The 23,692-nt window shown below is 42.0% G+C and overlaps 2 protein-coding genes and 1 long non-coding RNA gene across 6 annotated transcripts in view; 2 read left to right on the top strand and 1 right to left on the bottom strand.

Moving 5' to 3' along the window:
- THADA (THADA armadillo repeat containing) overlaps positions 1-14,186 on the top strand; it is a 288,553-nt gene extending 274,367 nt beyond the window's left edge. For all 4 annotated transcript variants that reach the window (XM_073339065.1, XM_073339064.1, XM_073339066.1 and 1 more), the window contains 2 exons: positions 10,946-11,112; positions 12,650-14,186. In XM_073339065.1, coding sequence (XP_073195166.1) covers positions 10,946-11,112; positions 12,650-12,994 — 512 coding nt within the window. In that variant the 3' untranslated portion in view covers positions 12,995-14,186. The remainder of the gene's footprint in view (positions 1-10,945; positions 11,113-12,649) is intronic.
- Positions 14,187-15,131: 945 nt separating this feature from the next.
- Positions 15,132-18,520, bottom strand: LOC140909543 (uncharacterized). Its single transcript, XR_012158260.1, has 2 exons — positions 17,258-18,520; positions 15,132-16,799 (listed from the first exon to the last, which is right to left on the bottom strand). It is a non-coding gene; the product is annotated as an uncharacterized lncRNA (long non-coding RNA).
- Positions 17,238-22,987, top strand: ZFP36L2 (ZFP36 ring finger protein like 2). The gene is made up of 2 exons (XM_073339073.1): positions 17,238-18,960; positions 19,649-22,987. The coding sequence occupies exons 1-2, from the start codon at positions 18,910-18,912 to the stop codon at positions 21,008-21,010; spliced, it is 1,413 nt and encodes a 470-aa protein (XP_073195174.1). The 5' UTR covers positions 17,238-18,909; the 3' UTR covers positions 21,011-22,987.
- The last annotated feature ends 705 nt before the right edge of the window (positions 22,988-23,692 follow it).

The raw sequence follows: 23,692 nt of genomic DNA, 5'->3' as shown, positions 1-23,692 counted from the left end.
TACCTATGTTTCAGCCTCTCAATTATGCATACTGCTACCTCCCTTTACGCGTCTGGACACCTATCTCCCACCTAAGTGGTCATTTCCTATTTGTGGATTTCTAACCAGAGATAGGGCCTGGTCGTGCATTGCTAAAAGGGGAAAAAGAGAGAGGCACCTCCATGCAGCCTGGGCTAGGCACCTATCTTGGAGAGAGTGGTTAGGGCTTAGCACACACCCACTCCTGTCAGCATCTCCCATTGGCTAGCTTAGATGGTTCCCCACCTAGCGTGCTGGCTTTTGTGCCTATCTCTCCCCATTCATGATATAGGAAGCCTAGGTGCCTAACTCAGCTTTCTGGCTCACTGTTGTTCCTGTGATTTTTCTATGTGCCTAAAAGTTAGGTGCCATGACACTCAGCATTGCAACACTTAGGTCCCTTTGTTGATCCCACCTCTAGTGATTATGTTAAAACTTGAGGCTTTAATAACCTCACGTAAATCATGTTGTCCTTCATCAGTTTATTCACGTGCACAGTTAGGCAATTTGAATATAAAGAGGTTTAGGTATCCTCTTCAGGTGCTGGGTAACTAATTTGATCTCTTTTCCATATTCTCATATATCAGACTTACTGATTTATTAAGCACCACCCCTTTACATGTGTAATTAAGAATATTAAACGCCTAGTTTGTTTTGTGCAGTTTGCAGTAAGTGAAATGCCAATTTATACAAATCTTTAACAAGAATTAATGTGGTTAATGTAAAATAAAATCAACTTGTCCTAAAACATATTTTATTGTATTTGCACTTATAATATAGGGTGCCGTATTAAAGGTTTTGATTCACATACTTTTCTTTTTAAAAGTACTTTTCTTTTAAAAAGTAGGTGAATCAAGGCCTTAAATGGAATAGCTATTGCTTAAGAAAAGTATTAAAGGATTAAAAACACTTATTGGAAGCCTGAAACTAAAGGGACACCTTCAACTTGAAATTTAGTCAATTAAAAAATAAGAGTAAAAGGTACTTTTCAGGTACTGCCCCGTCCCCAGGTTAAATTATCACTTCTCATATTTCTGCTAATAGTCACAATCTTTCTAAAAATATTACATCATTTGTGACTTTATGAAGCCCCTGACCCTGCAAAGACTTTGATAAATGCTTAACTTTACTCACTGTGAGTAATCCCATTGAGGCCAAGGGAACTACTCTCAGTGTATAAACTAAGCAGATGCTTAAATCTTTGCAGGATCGGGGCCACAGATTGTAATCCAGGTTTAAACTTTTTTTTTTTTTTTTTGCAATATCACCCACAATGTTCTAGGAACTCGGTATACACATATACACGGGAAGACATGGTCCGTGGCCTAAAGAGCTTACACTCTAAGAAGTCAAGCAGTATTCATGGGAAAGACGGATATAATCAAGATGTAGAATTATATATTCCTTAATGTAAAGAAAAAAAATTAAATGCAAACACTTCAACTATAACTACCCCTCAAACTATGCTTTATTAGCTAACCAGTTTTTTGTAGGTGACATGGAAGAGTGACATGGAGAGGCCAAAAGGAAATTGCATTTGGCTCCCCAACTTTGGGGCCAATTCTAAACCAGTCCTGGTGTAACAAAGCCATGTTCGTGCTACAGGCTTCTGCCAATATATCTGTGTCAGTCCAGGTGTGTGATCCCAGACCAACATAGCTGGCCACCAAAAGCCACTAGTGTAGATGCAGCTACACTGGCAAAACTGGTATGGTTTATGTCAGTGTCGGGAGGGGTATATCGGTATAAGCTGGATGCGCATTAGGAGTGCTTTGCTGGCACAGTATACCGATATGCTTAAAACAGTAAAGCACTCCTACTGTAGATCTGGCTATAGAGTAGCTTAAGCCTAAGGGCTTCTTTCTGGATATGGTCCCCTCCGGATATGGTCCCTCCGGAACCGGCCAGAGATTGCCAGGGTGCATTGTGTTCCACCCATAGCCCTGACACTCCCATCCGTGCTCCAGCACATCCCCTATGCTGAGGGTTGCAGGTGTCACCAGAGCTGTCTGACTGAAACCTTGCTGGTGATTCCTTCCAGCTGGTGGGGAATGTCTCCTTTCCATTTCTTTAGCTCCATCTGAAGAGCACAAAGGGCCCAGAGCTGTGGGACAGAAACTGGTCACTAATGTTATAAACCAGCTTTCAAGTAGTAACTTGGTTTCCTATATTTGTTGTTGGGCCCATGTATGACTAATATAATAGTGTCCTTTTTAATGAAATGGTGTCTGTTAGCACAAGACTCAGAATTTTTTTTCATTAAAATTTTGAATTTAAATGCAATTCCCAGTTTGTGGTTTGGCAAGAAGGGTTTCCCACTCCCAGAATTTGGGAGTACACAAAGAGGAGCAGCTTTAAATGGAACAGCACAATAACCAAATTCTTAAGCATATTTTTAATTTTAATTGTATTTGTCTTTTAAACTGTGTTAATTTCCATGTTCATTTTGCTACTGTTTCTTTATTTTGGTAAGCAGACCGTATTAACCTGCGTCCTTATTCTGTTCTAAATTTAGAACAAACCGGTGAATAAAAAATGTTACTCGTTTTCAGAACCTGTGAGATTCTCCATATTTCTCTTTAATAAATACTTTTAGCAGCCAAATGGCACTCGGGAAGTATTGGTTTTCTGCTGACTACTGAGGTACAGTTTTCTTTGTGAATGGTGATAAAGGCAAGTGGTAAATGTCCTAAGTTTATCCCCTCTAGAATTTCTGCTGTCTGCAATTATTTCCGAACAAACCCTTTTTCAAAGCCAGTCTGGTATGTAGAGGGTAGACATTTTTAATACTTAGGACATCTATCTGCTGCTGTGAGAGCTAGAAGATTTTCTTTCTTCCGTGTTCGAAGAGTGAGCTTTAAACAGTTACTTGATAAATATATTTTTGTGTGTCTTATGGCTCAAGAAAGAATTTCAAGTAATTATTTGATTCATGAAGCATACTTACTGCACAGGACTGAATAAACTGAGTTGTGAACTTCTTTAATTATGGTAAGATGAGACCTTTAAAGCCAACACTGAGTATCACTATGCTTTGTAGACTGAGACTAGAAAAAATATGTGCAAGAACCTCCAACAAATTTTGAACACTTTGTTTTGAAATACTGTTATACTTCGACTTTTTTTTTTAACTTGATGCCAAGGAAAGGCCTCTCTTAAAGAGTTGTTATGAACACGTACAGCTACAAACCAGAGATGCAGGCAATGAAATGGAAACCAGATGATTTAGTTGTATGTAATATGGGGAAAGATATTGCTCTAGAGGACTAAAATGATCTAATCTCCTTTGATGGTATGAAACATTATAAAAGGGATCTGCTTACAGAATAGATTTTACATAAATGGTCATTTTTAAAAAAGGGAACTTCCTAACTTATAAATGAATTTGAAATGACAGAGTACAATAAACTTAGCACATTTTCAAACAACAATTCCAGTCCAACATTCTGGGTGTGTTGAGACAAAAGTTAGTCATTTTCTCTCTCTCTGTCTCTCTCTCCTTCCCTCTCTCCTCTGTCTTCTGTTGTTAACCTTTGATATGGCCAAAAGGACTGTCAGGCTAAAACAGTGACCTAGAGAATAGGTCAGGGCTAAGGACCTTCTTGGGTTTTTACCTGCTGCTTGTTCTATAATTTGGGTATTTGTCTGCTCCCATTTTACCAATGCACATATTTGCCATCTCTCTTCCTATATCCACATCTGGAAAAGCTGTCATAAAAATCATAGGGCTTCATGTAAGCAGGTACTGTGTATATATTGCATGGCTGTAGAATTGTGCTTCACCTTTCTGGACTCTCTTCCCTAGCCCACTAGGCCAATGGAATTTCTTTCCCTTAAAGGTGTTGCATATTTTGTGATGTGTACACGCACAAAATATTAGATAAAAGTCCATCTGCAGCAATACGACACCGGGTTGTGATTTCAAGTTCTATGGTGAGAATAGGGTTCGCTCCGTTCAGTACTTAGAGGAGAGCTACAAAGAAAATTTGGGATGCTGCAAAAAGTGTTGTTAGGTGGGTCAATAGCTGATGCTTTCCTTTGTGTGAATACTGAATCAATGCACCAGCATGGTATTAGGGACATTGTGCGGCTGAAGCTGCCATTTTGGGGATGAGATGTTAAACTGAAAACCTGACCTGTCATACATTAAAAAGAGAGGCATGTATCATGTTGTGCTTAAGATACTGAAGTGAGACTCAGGCTATCTGGCTGAGACTCAGGCGATTCAATCCCCAGATTTGCCATAGTTTCACTGTGTGAACTTCACTAATTCAATCTCTCGCTTCAGTGAAATGAGGATGATAATATTACCCTACTTCACAGGGTATTTGTGAAACTCTAAGTTACTAGGATGGCATAATAACCATGTGAGTACCTACCTGTCTAGATCCCATGGCACTTCTTATAAAAACTAAAATGGGCTAAATTCCAGCTTGATTTATTGTATCCCATCTACCTAAAATTCCTCCTTTAATTTCATTTAGAGAATTATTCTTCTTTCCTCCTCCTAAAACCTATTGTTGCTGTTGGATAGCACAATGTTTGTGAGCCCCTAACAGGACTTTTATACTGAGCTCTAAATATTGAACCAATTAGTTGTGTTTATATTTGCATTGAATGACAAATTTTCTTCTATAACTTGCACTATTCTACAAACTAAAGCTAAGTTATTGTTTGACAATTACTCACGTAAAACCAATTAGGAAACAGTTTATAGACACAGAACTCTAGGTTTTAATCTTTGTTCTCATAGTCTGTGTCCTGCCTTTTTTATTTTGTTGGTATTTTATCATTTTTGGTATGTATACTTTATTCCACTGTATTCAACGTTTTGTTGATTTTTTTACAATTCATAGTATAATACAAAAGTTTAAAAAGAGTATATTTTGAGGACACATCATAGGCTACCAGGAGAAATGTTCACATCTGGTGTGATCAAAGGTCTTGTGGTATATGAATGTGTATGTGGGAGGTCTAATTCTTCCATGGGTGGATTAACAAAGAAAACTCAAACCACTATAGTACTTACCCATCCCCCTTTATGAAAATTTACTTCCTGAACATAGAAAAACATCTAATACCTTATTTTTATCTTCTGTTTTTCATTTCAAGCAGTATTATTAATTCTTATGCTTTATCTTGTAACTATTAGTTTAAAGCACAGAGCATTCTGTGTATTTCAATCACTGAAGTGGCTTTATTTAACAAGATGATAATCTTGTTTATGACTGACATTTTTGCATGTTGTAACTTATACATGTCCTAGAGTTTTGAGAACTGATAAATGATCATTTCAACACTTCTACAGTGAATGAGCATATAGATCCTGCCCTTTACTTTGTTTGTTATGTTCATTAGTAGCCTCTTGCAGTCTGACTCTTCAGATTCACTTCCTGCTATTTTATTTTCTGTTAGTAGTAGTAAGTTGAATGACTATATAAGTAGACAATATCTAAATGATACAGACAACTGGTTCTGAACAACGTTGTTTACAATGTGAGAGGCTTATAATACTGGGTCATTGAATCACTTTTGTTAGGACTCTACTTTCACATTACTCTGAATTATTAACACAATATCAAATAATATAGTGTATAAGGCTAATTGAAATCAGTGATGTTTGTCTATTACCTATAAACATTAAATACATCAGTGAAAACTATGTAAATTATTTTTAAGTTACCTATAAAGAGAGTTGTATTCTTCTTCTTTATGCATGCATATGACATCAATTATTGTCCTTTTACTTAGCACTTATGAAGTACTATTCATCTTCAAAGCATTTTACACATATTTATTCACTGATCTACTCTATGCCTGATTTTCAAGATCTAATTTTCATAGGTATCAGAGTAAAGTTGCTATGTATACCTATGATCTCAATATGATAAATGATACAGATGAGTGATGGATAAAATAACAGCAAAAATACTTCAGTAATTAGTAGTAATTTAGTTCCTGTACATCAGTGTCTATAATTATTAATGTTAATAGTTCAGTTAATTAGTGTAATAGAACATATGCTATCTTGGGGTAGCGAGTAAAAAAAGGGTGGATTGATTGAATGTATGCAACTGGACATATAGTCAGTCCCAAAAAGAAAGTGATCAACATCAGTGCTTGGGGTATGCTACTGACCCCCAGGATCTGATTTGGATATGGATAGAGACTTCTTTGCTGGTTTTAATTAAATAAATACTACTGGGAATTGTGTGATTATGGGAGACTTTAACTTCCCAGGTATAGATTGGAGGACAAGAGCTACTAAAAATAGTAAGGGCTGTATTTCCCTGGATGTGATAGCTGACAGATTTCTTCACCAAATAGTTGTCGAGGGGATGCCATTTTAGATTTGGTATTGGTGAGTAGTGAGGACCTCACAGAAGAACTGGCTGTAGGGGACAACCTTGGTTCTTCTTCGAGTGCTTGCTCATGTCCATTCCATTGTAGGTGTGTGTGCTCGGCACATGCACTGGTGCCAGAAGTTTTTCCCTCAGTGGTATCCTTAGGGGACCAGCTCTGGTGCCCTCTGGAGTGGCATGCGTATGCACTGGTTTAAGGGGTGCCGCCAGCTCCCCCCACCCTTAGTTCCTTCTTACTGCCAGTGAAGGTGCTGGAACGTCTCCTTGCATCAGCAAGCTTACTCCTCTCAACTGTGTCTAGTTGTGAACTTTCTCTAAATAGTTGTTAGAAATTTGTTAGTTTTAGTGTAGATTTAGTGTTAGTTTGTTAGTCCCGAATGGGACTTACCCTAGGGATGGGGCATGCCCCAGTACCCAGGCTTCAAATCTTGTGACTGTTGCAGGAAATCCCATCCCAGTCAGTGATCCCCATAGAAGCTTAGGGGAAACCCATATGAGCAACAAATGTCGCATTTGCAAGAGTTTCAGCTCATGAACCAAAGAGGAACAGGACATTCGTCTCCGAGCACTCCTTATGGATTCGGCCCTTACTCTGGTCTTAGAGCTGACTAGATCAGATTCTGCTCTTAGCACCATGGCCTCGGTGCAGAGCACCCTGCCAGCACTGGCCTCAGACTGGCACCGCTTTCCATCCCCGGTACTGGCTAAAAAGCAAAGAAAGGCCAGGAGTGGGTGTTCTCCTATGTCCCGTAAAGGGAGGGAGAGGACTGGCTTCAAGACTGAAATTGATACGTTTATGAAGGGGATGGTATGATGAGACTGCCTACAATGGTATACAGCTGATCTGCAACTGCTAGTAGCAAATATCCCCAGCAGCCAGTGATGGGGCACGTGATGGGGAGGGCTGTGAGTTACTACAGAGAATTCTTTCCCAGCCAAAAACTCAAAAGGTAATAACAAAATGTTTTTTAAGTACATCGGAATCGGAAAGCCTGCTAAACAACCAGTGGGGCCACTGGACGATCGAGCTACAAAAAGAGTGCTTAAAGACGATAAAGTCATCTCAGAGAAACTAAATAAATTCTTTGCTTCAGTCTTCATGGCTGAGGATGTGAGGGAGATTCTCAAACCTGAGCTGTCTTTTGTAGGTGACAAATCTGAGGAACTGTCACAAATTGAAGTGTCACTAGAGGAGGTTTTGGAATTAATTGAGAAACTTAACAGTAACAAGTCACCGGGACCAGATGGCATTCACCCAAGAGTTCTGAAAGAACTCAAATGTGAAATTGCGGAACTATTAACTATAGTTTGTAACCTGTCCTTTAAATCAGCTACTGTACCCAATGAATGGAAGATAGCTAATGTAACGCCAATATTTAAGAAGGGCTCTAGAGGTGATCCTGGCAATTACAGATCGGTAAGTCTAACATCAGTACCAGGCAAATCAGTTGAAACAATAGTAAAGAATAAAATCGTCAGACACATAGAAGAACATAAATTGTTGCGCAAAAGTCAACATGGTTTCTGTAAAAGGAGATCATGTCTTACTAATCGATTAGAGTTCTTTGAGGGGATCAACAAACATGTGGACAAGGGGGATCCAGTGGACATAGTGTACTTAGATTTCCAGAAAGCCTTTGACAAGGTCCCTCACCAAAGACTCTTACGTAATTTAAGTTGTCATGGGATAAGAGGGAAGATCCTTTCATGGATTGAGAACTGGTTAAAAGACAGGGAACAAAGGGTAGGAATAAATGGTAAATTTTCAGAATGGAGAGCGGTAACTATTGGTGTTCCCGAAGGGTCAGTCCTAGGACCGATCCTATTCAACTTATTCATTAATGATCTGGAGAAAGGGGTAAACAGTGAGGTGGCAAAGTTTGCAGATGATACTAAACTGCTAAAGGTAATTAAGACCAAAGCAGACTGTGAAGAACTTCAAAAAGATCTCACAAAACTAAGTGATTGGGCAACAAAATGGCAAATGAAATTTAATGTGGATAAATATAAAGTAATGCACATTGGAAAAAATAACCCCAACTATACATACAATATGGTGGGGGCTAATTTAGCTACACCTAATCAGGAAAGAGATCTTGGAGTCATCGTGGGTAGTTCTCTGAAGACGTCCACACAGTGTGCAGCGGCAGTCAAAAAAGCAAACGGGATGTTAGGAATCATTAAAAAAGGGATAGAGAATAAGACGGAGAATATCTTATCGCCCTTATATAAATCCATGGTACGCCCACATCTTGAATACTGCATACAGATGTGGTCCCCTCATCTCAAAAAAGATATACTGGCATTAGAAAAGGTTCAGAAAAGGGCAACTAAAATGATTAGGGGCTTGGAATGAGTCCCATATGAGGAGAGATTAAAGAAACTAGGACTTTTCAGCTTGGAAAAGAGGAGACTAAGGGGGGATATGGTAGAGGTATATAAAATCGTGAGTGGTGTGGAGAAAGTGAATAAGGAAAAGTTATTTACTTGTTCCAATAATATAAGAACTAGGGGCTACCAAATGAAATTAATGGGTAGCAGGTTTAAAATAAATAAATGGAAGTTCTTCTTCACTCAGTGCACAGTCAAATTGCCTGAGGAGGTTGTGAAGACTAGGACTATAACAGAGTTTAAAAGAGAACTGAATAAATTCATGGAGGTTCAGTCCATTAATGGCTATTAGCCAGGATGGGTAAGGAATGGTGTCCCTAGCCTCTGTTTGTCAGAGGGTGGAGATGGATGACAGGAGAGAGGTCACTAGATCATTACCTGTTAGGTTCACTCCCTCTGGGGCATCTGGCATTGGCCACTGTCGGTAGACAGGATACTGGGCTGGATGGACCTTGGGTCTGACCCACTATGGCCATTCTTATGTTCTTTCTAGCTGTTGGGTCTTGACAAAATGCTTAGGGTCTAACTGATCTCCATTTTTGGGGTTGGGAAGGAATTTTCCCCTGGGTCAGATTGGCGGAGACCCTGGGGGATTTTCACTTTCCTCTGCAGCATGGGGCGCTGCTCATTTCCAAGTTTAAACTAGAGTAAATGGTGGAATCTCTGTATACTTGAAATCTTTAGTTTAAATTATGATTTCAGGACTTCAGTAACTCAACCAGAGGTTATAGGTTATTAAAGCAGTGAGTGAACAAGGTTCTGTGTGGCCTGCAATGTGTAGGGCAGTGGTGGGCAACCTGCGGCCCATCAGGGTAATCCACTGGCAGGCCGTGAGACTGTGTGTTTACATTGACTGTCCACAGGCACAGCTCCCAGTGGCTGCGGTTCGCCATTCCCAGCCAATGGGAGCTGCGGGAAGCAGAGGCTAGCACGTCCCTGCGCCATTTGCATATCTGAAAATCAGCTGTAAAGTAAGTGATTAATATGGGGGAGTTGCTTCCAATGTTTTAGTCTTATTCTGCCTGCATTTTTGTTCATTTTTAATCTCAACAGTCCTTTTCCTTCATCAGACTAAATGAATCCTCAGAAAGAGGAAGTCAGTGCTAGCTTCCAAGTGTGACTGATTTTCTAGGTAGCTGTGATTACATCATTCCACCTTCCTTTGTCCTGGTAAAAAGGTGTCTTGGAGAATAGCATTACTTTAAAAATAAGCCCTTTTCATGAATAGCTTTTCTCTGGTGAATATAAATGAACCTTGCTAAAATTTGTTTTACATCATGCTCTAGTCAGGGAATTTGTCTGCACTAGGATTTTCCCTCTATATTTTCCCACTGTTGCTACCACTAGTGCAGCTCTACTGCTGATAGCAACAATGGGAACCCTAGTGTAGACAGGGCTCTAGAAGGTTGCTGGCATTTTTACCACTGTCATCGAGAGCAAGCAAACACAGTGATTAAAACATCATTTGCAGCAGCTGGAAATCTAGGGAAGAAACGCAGTGTAGATAAGAGTGTATGGGTACAGTTTATAGCATGGTGGTTCATCCATTTCTCCACTGTCCAGGGAAACTATATTAGCATCCTGCTAGCAAGACCTGTGTTTAAACCCAATTCTGGCTAAAGATGCCTGGAACTCTTACGTAAACAGGGCCTGAATTTTTCTTGATTTTATGGGTTTATTTGAACCTTTATTGTTTTGTCTATATTTATAATTTAATTTATTCTATGGAGGTTTGGTTGAAAAGCATGCCATTAGCATGCTGTGAATATTGAGATCCATGGTGTCAGACGTAATTTAAAACATAGCTGCATTTTGTGTATTACTTTTAACATACAGTCACAGCCTACAAGGTGATGACCTTGTCTGAAAGCAAGGGACATACATGTTCGTATACTTGGATACATAATACTGAACATTACTATGTGCACAATAGTAATTTTTAAACTTAATTGTCTTCGGTGTTTCATGTATTATTTTGAAATAAGAAAAGAGCCCAACCCCCACAGCTGGCTAATCATGTATTTCTAACTACTTGTGACTGTAAATTAGCATTCTACATTTGCTTTTGTAATTTCAGCCTTGATATTCATACGTGAGCTCACTTATATGCTACTGTTAATGTAAAATGATGTTTGGTCTCAACTTACATTATTCTTCCTATTTTCTCTCCGCAGAGTTTGCCTTTCGTGTAGTAAATGCATCCATGGCCTTGGATTTAGCATTTGGCATACTGTGTGAGCTGCTTCAGCAGTGGAATCAAACCAGTGCTGGTGTCCTAGTGTTACTGGAATGGCTGCTGGGAGAGGATGAGCTAAAAAAAGATATGGAGACTACAACACTGGTAATTCTAATTACTTAATTTCTGGAGCTGGAACAGACTTAAACTTGAAAGTAAAACATTCACAGTGACAATAGTCTGTTTAAAATAAATAAATAAATAAATTGGGCCTGATCCTGCAATTCTCATATAAGTAGTCCCATTGATGTCCACACTAAGCCATACTTTTTTTAAAAAAAGTTTAATGACCATCCTGGGTTATTTTAACATATCAGTTGTCACCCAACATTTCACAGATGCAGGGCCTGATTTTCAGAGGCGCTGATCACCTAAAGATCTGATTGAAGTTAATAGTTGTTGTAGATGATCAGCGTGTCTGAAGTCCAAGCTCATTACTCCTGCTACTATTGGTTTGCTTCCTGCTATTGTTCTAGTTTTTCCAGAGCTTTCAAATTTTGTTATATTCTGTGGGCTCAGTACTACAAAGCCTTATACACATGAATCATCCTCGCTCATTGAAACTATTGACGTCAGTAGGTAGGATTTGCATAAACAAGACTTAGCAGGATTGGGCCCATAGAACTTAATATCGTATGTTAGGTGCTAACTTGCCTTTGAAAGGCCAAGAAATATGAATATAATACTATAAAGTAAACTGGTAGTAGTGGCAACAGCTACATCTTTGAAACAAGAAGAAAAGGAGTACTTGTGGCACCTTAGAGACTAACCAATTTATTTGAGCATGCATGGAGATACACATGTGCACACCAACCTGCACTCTTACAATGAGGGATTTTCACACCTAAATCAGGCACATTTAAAGTGAGCATGTACTTGTTCTGAAAATTTGGAACAAGACTTCAATCTGAGACTCTCTTATACTGTACATAATTTCTTGGTAGATATTTTTATCTGAATGCATCCGATGAAGTGAGCTGTTGCTCATGAAAGCTTATACTCAAATAAATTGGTTAGTCTCTAAGGTGCCACAAGTACTCCTTTTCTTTTTGCAAATACAGACTAACACGGCTGCTACTCTGAAACCTATCTTTGAAACATTGGCTGACAACTGATATGATAAAATGACCATTCAAATGTCTTATGAAACTTTTCTTAAGCATTTGGTTTAGGTATGTCTTTTTGATGTTCTACTACTGTTTCCTTGACTGATGTAATTTTCCTTTATTAATTAATCTACTCCACAAGCTCCATGATATACCCAATTACCATACTGATTACTGAGGTCTCTGTATAATATAAGACAGTGACACAGTGGAAGGAAAGCTAATTCTGCACTCCCCACCATGCACAAATATTTAGGCTGTTTTTACTTCCACTATTTCCAAAATAAAAGTTACATCATAAGCGCTTGATTTCTGGAGATATGTCATTGGCACACTGGGAAACTTTGTTTTGGGCTTTCCAAATCTTTGAATAAATTGAAGAGATATATATGAACCCTTACCCTCACATAGAACAGCAAAGAAACTGTTTTAGTAATATTTTTATCAGCATTATTTCCCCTTAATGTTGTTTAATATTGGATTATTTGCCCTTTATCATCAAACCACTGATCTTTGTTGTTTTTCTTTTCATTGAGATGGAAGATGACAACCTGTTTAATAAAGGGGAAGTGAATTTTTGGGCAGAGACGCTGACTAACGTCAGACAGCTTAGTAAACATCTGTTCTTGCTCATACCAGCCACTCACTTAAATTCGCCAGATCAAGGAGAATTCCTTCGATTGGCAAGAAGAGCATCTGATCAAGCAAAGCTTGTTACACAGCTTCTTAAAGAGCTACCGCCAACTCCAGAATTTTCCAAAACTGTGGAATTCACAAGATTAGCAATTCAGAATGAAAGAATATCAACTTGTCTTAAGATATTAACCTTGCTTGAACTTGATGATGATACTTGCAAGAACAAAGAAAATCCTGAAAAGTGAAACACTGGCAGTTTGTCCTGTGCTGGTTGTATAAATTTTATTACATTGTGAACAAAGAGTTGAATTCTCTCTAGGTTTGGGACGGGATATATTTGTTTAATGACTATAGTAAACCTTTTTAATAGTACATGCTAAAAACACATTTTTCATGAGTCCATTGAATCTTTGTCAGACTTGCTGTAGGAGAAGATTTTTTTAAATGCATTTACTAATTTCATTCAGACCAGCATAGTTCATTGCAGCTACTGTAGGACGCAAAGCCGCTAACCTTAGTATTTTCCATTCATCCAGGTGCAGGCCACCTGCTGATCTGGTGTGCTTTATCCCTCAAGTTATTCCTCCTCTACTCCTATGCCATAATTCTTGACTTTGTTTTTCCTTTTGTCAGCATGTAGCAATTCTTAACACACTCAGAATATTAACCTGATACTGTTTTATTTTGATTTTTTGAAAAACTGTTCCTAAAAAAAAATATTGACTTCCTTTGCTTGCCCATGCCAAGCCTGAATCAGAGTTTTTAACTTCGTTCCATTTTTAACCAGGGGGAAGCATAGGAGCCTGATTTTTAAAAGTGGCCTCTTGTTTTGCAGGTGCAAATAGATGTGTAAGTGCTGCCAAGTGCCTGATTGCTCCTGCACAGAAAATAGGTATCAGAGTGCTAACATTTTTACCTTCAAACCAGAGGCTGGGTTTGAAGCCCTTTCCAGAATGAAGACCAGTGTTCAAAATAAAACATGCTTTTCATTTTAGAACCACATGAGGTCATGCTTGCTCACTTAGAGTATACTTTACTCTGTAAGTAAGGTATGAGTAAAGATAGCAGAATCAGGCCTTTACAAAATAGAGCAAATCTGATAGCAACCTTCTGATGGTGATCAGAATAATTTTATTTTGACATTACAGTCTGTTTTAGGAGATTTTGAATATAGCAATGTGTTGTCTCAAATCATCAAAAGAGATCTGGAGTTCTCGTATTTATGTGTGCTTTGTACATTTCTCTTTCTGAATTCTTGAATTTGGTTCCAAGATCACAACAAGTTCAAATAAATAATTAAAAAGACTCAGTGCATTATTTAATCAAGAGCTAAAACCTGTATAGCATGCATGCAGTAACCAAAACAAAGATATATAACTTGCTCTAGACTGATTTTTAAATTATCACTGCAAGAGTATGGGCTTATGATCAAACAGTGATTCTTTATTTGCACTTTCACCCTTCATGTCTTTTAGTAAATGTTAATTGGAAATCTTACTGAAAAGTAATCAATAGTTCAATACAAGAGTTTCCGAAGCTTAGTACTTCAGATGCTTTAAGTTATATTCTTAATATCCCAGTAGGTGGCACTATAATACAACATTATCTAAGAACTAGTGACAGTGCGAGGTTTCATATTATTTATACAGTAGCTTAATCTTCAATGTAAACCTGAAGCCCAGTTCAATTAGTGTAAAATGAATTTCTCTAGCAAGCATTAGTTGTATCATTGTTAATTTTTAATAATACAGTTATAACTAGAATGGGGCTGCTAAACTGGGCTCTGAAAAATATTTTGAAAAAATGCATTAAACATTTTTATTTAAGAGTTAAAAGTAGAAGAGAGCAGTTTGACATATTTGCTTTCCACTGCATAAGCACTACGCTGAAATTAAAGCCTAAGTGGTTTATTTTGAAAACAGAATATTATCTTTTATTGCAGTGACTTTTTATCATAAATATTTTCTATAACGGCAGTGTCATGATTCAGCATTTCTCATGTAAATAACTTTCAATAATAAAGAAACATGAGATTTCAATGAGGCAAAGGAAAACTTAGTTTACAATGAAAGGACAGTTCACAGGTATTCATTTTATCCTATTTACTAATAAATAAATAAAAACAGAATCCAGATTAGTCATCATAAATATATTTTATGAAAAAGCTATTTTCTGATCATTAGATAAATAGCATAAATTTTTTCTCAGCTATCTGTAAGTACATTTGTTCAACACTAACAGTAACTGTCACTTTACACACCTTTTCAACTTTTTTTTAACATGTGGTATAGCTATTCACTTTTTATGGGATAATACCAATAGAAATTAATCCTGCTGAATTTCAAAAATCCTTCATTGCTGCTCTTCTTGTGTGGGGCTTGGTAGTTTGAATGGTATAAAAATGAGTAAAACAACTTTTAACAGCACAGTAGTATATCCACAAGATTTATAACAGAACATAAGTAGCTTTGTAAAGCCTCAAGAACATGGTTAATCAGTGAACAAAATTACTTTAAATCTTAATCTTCTTTATCAATGTTTTTTAAAGTGTAACTTTCAACTAAGTAATATCTCTTAGTTTATAGAGAGCAAATAATTTTACATCATCTTGCATACATTTCACCACATATTGTTGGTGATTTGGGTTACTGTATAACTACTAAATCAGAAACCTTTAAACCTTAAACAGCAGCTGCAGTACAGGATTAGCAGTGTCTAGTAGAGAGTACTTATCTGTGATGTATTTGATCTGAGTCAATGTATCAAAGTATTTGTTGTTCAAACGCTGATTATACACTGCTTTTTGCATGATTATCTTCATAAACTACGTATTTACTTAGACTGGTAACTAAGGGGCAGGATCTCCCTCAACATGGTGTTTTCTAATCTTATTACAGGGTTTAGTTTTTGAATAGGGGAGCAGAGGGAAGTTTGAACTAATCACATTAGCATGAAACCAAATGAATGGAGGCGGCTAAGGAGAAAATATACATTATTGGAAATATATCAGGGTAATCTCAATTTAATTTTTTCCCCATTTTAGGACCTGAGTCTCATTACCTGGTAAATCACTAACAACGTAATGTTTTCACAGAACTGCAGGAACATATTAAAGGAAAACTTAAGTTTTGATCGGACACTGATGAAAATGGAATATTGTTGCCTCCTGTAACTGGAATGCCTTCGCAGGGTTGGGGCACTAGAGGGTGACATATAACCATAAAACCACTGCGAGACTAAATGTCAACACGTCACGTCCACCTCTAATTTAGCAACGCAGCTTCTCAGCCGCGAGTTAGAAAGTGCTGCCAAGAAGATTAGTTTACAAGGTGCATTTGGTGAGTTAGAGATTTGTCCCATGAAGGATTGTGGTACAGCAAGGAATGTGACTTGGTTTCCCCCACCCCCCACTGCAATTTCTTCTAGTATCTTTTATTTTTAAACGGAGAAGTAATGGCCCACGTTAGTTTCAATTTCTTTATGGTTTATTAACACAGTCAGCAATTGTGACCTTTTAACAGATTGAGCAATGGGGTGACATATCGCACCCTGTGCTGCCTTTTGCAGGAGGAGGGAGGGACTGTGCTGCTGCGCTGAGAGGCTGCTAAACTGCAGCCGCTCCCAGAAGTGCATTTCTCCGCGGGGCTGGACACAGTCACACTGAGGAGGAAGCCAAATGGAGGCGTGAGCTGCTTTGCGAAAACCTGGTGTGAAGACCTGGCGCAAAATGTCCCAATAAAACGCCAGTGAAGTTGCTTTTCCTTTGGTAAATTTCTTTGCAAAGTGCAGGTTTCCTGCTGACGTGGGCAGACTTGCACCCTCGGATTTTCAGGGCTTGACATCCCAGCTCAGAAAGAACCGAAAGAGGATCAAACGTCTCCACTGCTTTTGTAACCCAAATCCTGCAGGGAAACTTTTACACGCGCATCCATTTCCCCCCTTGCATGTGTTCCAACCGTTAGCAAACGCAAGTATTGGGACTGCACAAGCGTAGCGTCGAACGTGTTTATACAAGCCTGGATGTCGGAGCCGGGCCAGATTTATGAATGCCTGGGGGGGGGGAGGACAAGCGGGGTTACCTGCCGTGTACAGTGTGGTTAAAAACATCCGCTGTTTCTCGGGGAGAGGGGGGTTTAGCTCCCTTTCGAGCGCCCCCCTCCCGTCCCAGCTACTGTCCAGACGAGGGCTCTTTAGGAGGGAGGGGCATTACGCCTGAGGAGCTGCTGGGACAAGAGCTGGAGGGGAAGGGATAACTTGGCCGGGCAGTTGCACAGAAAGAGCAGTGGCCGGGAGGGGGTGCTGCAAAGAAAGAGCTCCCGCGGTTAACTCTTCCCCTCCCGGGCCGCGCGGACTCAGATACGCCAGGCTCGTTGCTTATTTGTCTTGAGGCGTGCGTATATTTTGCGTGGCTAAGGAACCCAGGCGGGCCGTGCGTGTGCCCCCCCCCCCCCTCCTCCTCCCGCGGCCGAGGTGTGGCGCCCGATACGGTTCCGTCCCCTTCCACTCACCCCTACCGCGGGCTTCCTTCCTCCCTCCCTGCACAAGCTAGGCAGCGCGCGAGCCCGGGGCCGCCGTGCGGCTGCACTTCCCCGGGCGGCTGCACCCCGCCCTCGCGCACTCTGCCCGGGGAAGGGCACGGAGCGAGCGGCCGAGCCTGGCTCCTCTTTCCAGCCCCGCCGTGCTGCTGCCCAGGGACGGGCGTTGGGGCTCCAAGTCAAAGGACACGAAATTGGCTTTGCTGATCGTATCACAAGACCTTGACCGGCTGCCAAGTCCCTGTGATCTACTAGGCCTTATTGGAAAGCTCCGGGAGGCGGGCGCATGGTGCAGGCGGCGCGGGACGGGGGAGGCCCTTTGCTGTGCGGGAGCCGCCCGCCGGGAGGGGAAATAGTTCCTTCTTTCTTCCCTCCCCCCCCCAACCCGAGTCCTTTAGCCACCCGCGCTTTGTGGTGCAAAGTAACACACCCTGGCGACCGTCCGCTAGTTCCGCGGGCGCAGCAAACGAGGAGCCAGCGTTTGTTTCAAACCAATTACGTGGCAAAAGTTGATGTTCGGTGGGGAGGGAGGAAGAGGCGTCCCGTTTCACTCCGAGGTACTTAGGTGCATCTTCCTTTGTATTAAGCTTCGCAGTCTACTCGCCAGGAATATTAAGCCGAGAGGGAAGCCCTTTCCGACACGTGCTGGTTGAAACTTCCTCGTCAGGGAGATGGTAGCGTGAAAAGGGACACTGGTTTCCCCGAGGCATTTTAAAAGAAAATACAGGAGTTTACTATCAAATAATCAGAGCCTCCTAGACACGTCTGCAGTGTTTTCTGCGTCAATAACTCCTACATATTAGCGTGGTTTCTAGGTAGTGCCTTCTGTAACAAGTCTTGCTTTTGAGTGCTTTGTAACAAACCTATACGCACTGTGCATTCGGTAAGTGCCCCTCTGCATTTCCATAGCAAATCTCCATGTATAGGACCATGCTTTCTGTACACGTGTACGGTGCCGTCTGTAGCAAGCCTTGTCTATACTGCACGGTGTTTACAAATACAAGTGTATACACAGCGCACCCTGTGTGTAGTGGACTGCCTGCTACCCACAGTGCACTGTGGAGCAAGCCTGGCAGAATGCTTTCTATACACTTTCCACTCTATAACCCTGTGCATAGCAGAGTCACAAGACTAGTCAATGGCTCACTGCAACCCCGAGTGGGCATGACGCTAGCCGTAGAACCGACAGCTACCCCGCCCGCTGCTCTTTCTTTGCTGCTCAGCCCCACAGCACCTCCCTGCACTCCAGGCCCCTGAAAGAAATTGGCGGCGCCCAATCAGACGCAGCGGAGCTGCTGAGGAGGGGGCAGGGCCGGGTGGGAACGACTGGGCGGTGTTGCTGGGAGACCCCGGCGGGCCCGAGTGGGGCCCGCCCCTTGCGCTGTCCGGCGTTTATATATGTGCCGAGCACGGGGCTTGCAGAGTTCCAGCAGTCAGCTCGCTGCAGCAGTAGGCGCCGCCTTGGCCGGGCACCCACTAACCCACCCCTGCTGGGAAAGTGATTGGACCATTTCGGATCTCAAGTAATCAGCCCTTTCCTATCTAGTCGTGGCTTTTCCAAAGCCTCCGAGGAAAGCGGGATCTTTCGGTCCTTCCTGTATTTCCGATCACTACAGGATCTCGAAATGTCTACGACGCTTTTATCTGCCTTCTATGACATCGACTTCTTGTGCAAGGTAGGGGAAGAGTTTGCATTTTGTCTGTCAAGCACTTTGAACGTTTTAAAGGGCTTAGCAAATCTGAGCTCTTGAGTATTTTTTTTCTAAGTCTGACTACTTAAGAAGTGGAATAAACTCCTTTTTGTTGGTGGGGGAGGGGTGCTGCTTTCCATGTGGGGTGCATTTTACACGTAAGTTGCTCTGTGATCAAGTTAACATTTAAATTGTGACAGTTTGCCTGGTTGGTGTTTCATCCCTCCCGAACTGATCTACAGGTCTCTCGGCACAGGCTTCTAAGGAGATTTGTTGACTAGAAGTTTATCAAGAGTTGGAGTTGTTGTAGTGCATTGGGGAGCTTTAAGATCTCTAAAGCTTTTAGTTGTAAGTGTGCTGAAATCAGTACCAGATCTCCCCCGAGGCTTCAAACTCTTGCAATGGAAGTCCTTAGGCTAATGCTGTGAAGGTGAAGCTTTAGCTGGAGCTGTGTCACCTTTTAAAAGACACTGCCGAGAAGTAAGTTTTTAGTGCCTAACTCTCAAGCTGCAGGAGAGACATTAAAAGATGTCCCACGCTCTCCCTGCAGATGTGCTGCGAGGGGGGCGTTTTACTCCCGCGCAGTCTCAGGGGGCGCTGGCCGCTTGCAGACCTGCTTGCCCGTCTGAGTCACTTTGCAAACTCTCTCTTCCTTTCCCCCTCTTGCCTCCAGAGTGAGAAAACCCTGAGCAACCTGAGCAGCATGCTGGACAAGAAGGCGGTGGGGACCCCCGTGACCTCGCCCAGCTCCAGCTTCGCGCCGGGGTTTCTGCGAAGGCACTCCACCAGCAACCTGCAGGCTCTGGCCAACAGCTCCAAGTTCCCCAGCTCCTCGGGCTCCAGCTCGTCGTCCTCGTCCTCCTCTTCCTCGTTCGGCAGCCTGAAGGAGACGGGCACGGGCGGGGGGGGAGGCGGCGGGAGCAGCAGCCCCACCGCGCTGCTCAACAAGGAGAACAAGTTCCGGGACCGCTCGTTCAGCGAGAACGGCGAGCGCAGCCAGCACCTGATGCAGCAGCTGCAGCAGCAGGCGGGGAAGGGGGGCGGCGGCGGCGGCGGGGCGCCCATCAACTCCACGCGCTACAAGACGGAGCTGTGCCGGCCCTTCGAGGAGAGCGGCGCCTGCAAGTACGGCGAGAAGTGCCAGTTCGCGCACGGCTTCCACGAGCTGCGCAGCCTCACGCGCCACCCCAAGTACAAGACCGAGCTGTGCCGCACCTTCCACACCATCGGCTTCTGCCCCTACGGCCCGCGCTGCCACTTCATCCACAACGCGGACGAGCGCCGCCCCGCGCCCGGAGGGGGCACGGCCGCGCCCGCCGCCCCGCACCACCACCCCCACCCGCCGCCGCCTCACCCCGCCGGCAGCACCGGCGACCTGCGCGCCTTCGCCCCCCGGGACCCGCCGCTGGGCGGCGGCGGCGGGTTCGGGCCCCAGCGCGGCGCTGGCGAGCGGCCCAAGCTGCACCACAGCCTGAGCTTCTCCGGCTTCTCCGCCCACCACCAGCACGGCGGCGGGCAGCAGCAGCCCGGCGGGCGGCTGGAGGCGGCGCTGCTCGAGAGCCCCGGCGGGTCCCGCACCCCGCCGCCGCCCGCCTCCGCCTCCTACTGCGACGAGCTGCTCTCGCCGCCCTGCGCCAACAACGCCTTCGCCTTCTCGGGCCAGGAGCTGGGCAGCCTCATCGCGCCGCTCGCCCTCCACAGCCCCAGCTTCGCCGCCAGCCCCGCCGCCGCCGCCGCCGCGGTAGCGGCCGCCGCCTTCTACCGCTGCCAGCAGCAGCAGCAGCCGCCGCCGCCGCCAGGGGGGAGCTGCCCGGCGCCGCCCGCCTCGCCTCCCTTCAGCTTCCAGCCCCTGCGCCGCCTCTCCGAGTCCCCCGTCTTCGACGCGCCGCCCAGCCCCCCGGACTCGCTCTCCGACCGGGAGAGCTACCTGAGCGGCTCCCTCAGCTCCGGCAGCCTGAGCGGCTCCGAGTCCCCGAGCCTGGACTCCGGCAGGCGCCTGCCCATCTTCAGCCGTCTCTCCATCTCCGACGACTAGGGGGAGCTGGGCCGGAGAGAGGGGAGCGGAGAAGAGGGGTGTGCACCCCGCTGAAGGGGGGAGGATAAACCCCCGGGAGCAGAGACCGCAGCCTTGAGAACTAGCCAAGCTCGCACAGTCCTTCGATGATCCTCTTGGGTTTGGTTTTGTTTAATTGCTGAGCAAGTAAATTAAAAAGCGAGGAGAGAGGAAAAAACTTTTTATATCGAGAGATGAACAAAAAATTAATTTGCAAAAGGGCAAATGGCGACATGAACAGAACAAACCTATTTTTATAGAGAGACTTTGGAAGAAGGGGATTTTTGTTTTTTATTTGGAGACTAGTTATAATATGCACCAGCAGCAGCAGCCATTCCATCTGTGTGTGTGGTTTTTTTGTTTTTTGTTTTTAAGCATTAGTGGGGGGGGGGACAAGACAAACCCACACCCACCAGAAAGCAAGCAACAAACAATCCAGAGGGGCATGAACTCTGTATTTCAAGCCTCTCCACATTTTTATATACAAAAAAGAGAATTTAATAAGTAGTTTGTCTTTCAAGCCAATTTCAAATAAAAACCCACACCAGTACTAAACCTATAAGCTTTTAAAAGAAAAATCCAACATCCTGCCAGGAATATGCCTTGATAACAACCCTCTAGTTTTTTTTATATAATCTATCTTATATATATTATAACAAATGCTAAAACTTCCATTCCAAAGTTTAATGTTGGTTCCATTGCCACCACTTAGTGGATGTTTGGCTTAGAACAATTTTTTGTTGCTTTATTTGGAAGCACTCAACTGAATCTAGTTTGTAATTGTTGGAGAATAACTGCTGATTTTTTTTTTTTAAATTTTTTTAGCTGTTTGAGTTGATTGCATGAGTCACTGCACACAACTCAGTATGAAACTATTTAACTTATTTATTATCTTGTGAAAAGTATACATTGGTAATTTGTTCATACTGTATTTATCGGGTATGATGAAAAGCAATAGATATATATTCTTTTATTATGTTTAAATTATGATTGCCATTATTAATCGGCGAAATGTGGAGTGTGTTCTTTTCACAGTAATATATGCCTTTTGTAACTTCACTTGGTTATTTTATTGTAAATGAGTAAAAATCTTAATTTAAGAGATTGTATGTAATATTTATTTCATTAATTTCTTTCCTTGTTTACGTAAATTTAAAAGATTGCATGGTTTCTTTATAGAAATCGGTCTCTATGCTGTGGAAGTAGTATGAGGAATTTCTGTGGGTTTTTTAGAATGTAAAATGGTTGTAGCCCGTCCGCGTAAAAAAACAAAACACACAAACCCAACAAAACTACTTTGCAATCAGAGTTCAAAGTGGCAAACCTAATTCAAATGTGTTTAAATTAACCAAAAAGTATTTTTGTTGCCTAACTCCACCAATCACACTGTGATATAGTCTCAAAGTATGTAGCAATAATTGGGGGTCCCAGTGTTATGTCTCACAGTGCCTTCTCAAGGGTCCATGCTTGCCTTAAATCTTCCTCAACCAAATAAGTATTTTTCTTAATGCTTGAGATAATTTGAATGTAGGGATGGGTTTTAACTACATGAAAAGTTTCACCACTTTTTTTTTTTTTTTATAAGCAAGGAGGCCACCTTTGGATCTGAAACTTTATGCAGTACATGAACATAAATTGTTTAATTAAATTCCAAAACTTGTAATTTTTTTCCTTGTGTAGAAAGTCAGGAGTTTTCCAAAACTGTCCTGGACGGTGGATGAATGAGCAGTAGCTTTTAGTTTTGTTTGTACATAGGTACAGATCAAGCACTATGTACTCTATTTGGACTACTTTAACAGAAGTATGTTTTGAATGTAACTAAAGGATAAGTCAACTTGAGTTGTAATATATTTTCGGGAGTCAGTTCACTACAAATTGAGTGTGAGACTGTAAACTTTGTACTGTAAATGTTTTGTAGTTCTCCCAATAAAATTTTTGGAAAAAAATCAAGCTATTAAAGCCATGTCTGCAAGGTGGTTTTTTATTAACTTCTCCCTATCAGAAATGTGTCTAGCTACAGATTAACCAGGTTCGAACAGCAAAATGGCTCCATTCCTGTAGAAATCATTGGTAGTTTGCCAAAACTAATAAACAATGTTCCAGAAGGTTCCAAAGTACCTAGTGCAAATTATATTCTATATCAGGTTTAGGAGGACGGTGGGGAACAAACCTTTGCTTTTTGTACCTTAATAGCTGAAATGGAAAATCCAGTTATTAAATGCTTGTGAAATTGTTTTTTATATCAGTAACTCTTTGTTTATGGAGGTTATTAATATGCCATTAGTCTTTAAAGTTTGTATGGGACAAGAAGGAAATGGTAATCTGGGTAATAACTTTAATTGAGCTTTTAAAAAAAAAAAGGTCTTTGTTCCAAATGCTCTTCCTCATGTAAAGGAATAGACTTTATAGCCTCTCATTCCAGCACTGAAGATGTACTGGTATTAATGCTAATCTGACTCAACTTACTCTGTCACCCAAAACTCAGAGGCTAAAGACTATCTAGCATTGCTGTGGGTAAATCTTTATAATATACAGAGGCTTCTAAATAACACATTTCAATGTAGAAGGTGTTTTATTAAACTTTATAAAGTTTATTTTAATGGAACCTGTTGGAGTATGTGCTACATCATGATTCTTTTGTCAGTCTAATAAATGTTAACATAA

This window comes from Lepidochelys kempii, chromosome 3 (assembly GCF_965140265.1).
Source record: "Lepidochelys kempii isolate rLepKem1 chromosome 3, rLepKem1.hap2, whole genome shotgun sequence".
NCBI lineage: Eukaryota > Metazoa > Chordata > Testudines > Cheloniidae > Lepidochelys > Lepidochelys kempii.
The sequence above is the reverse complement of the archived record's forward strand: the minus strand, read 5'-3'. Positions and strand labels throughout refer to the sequence as shown.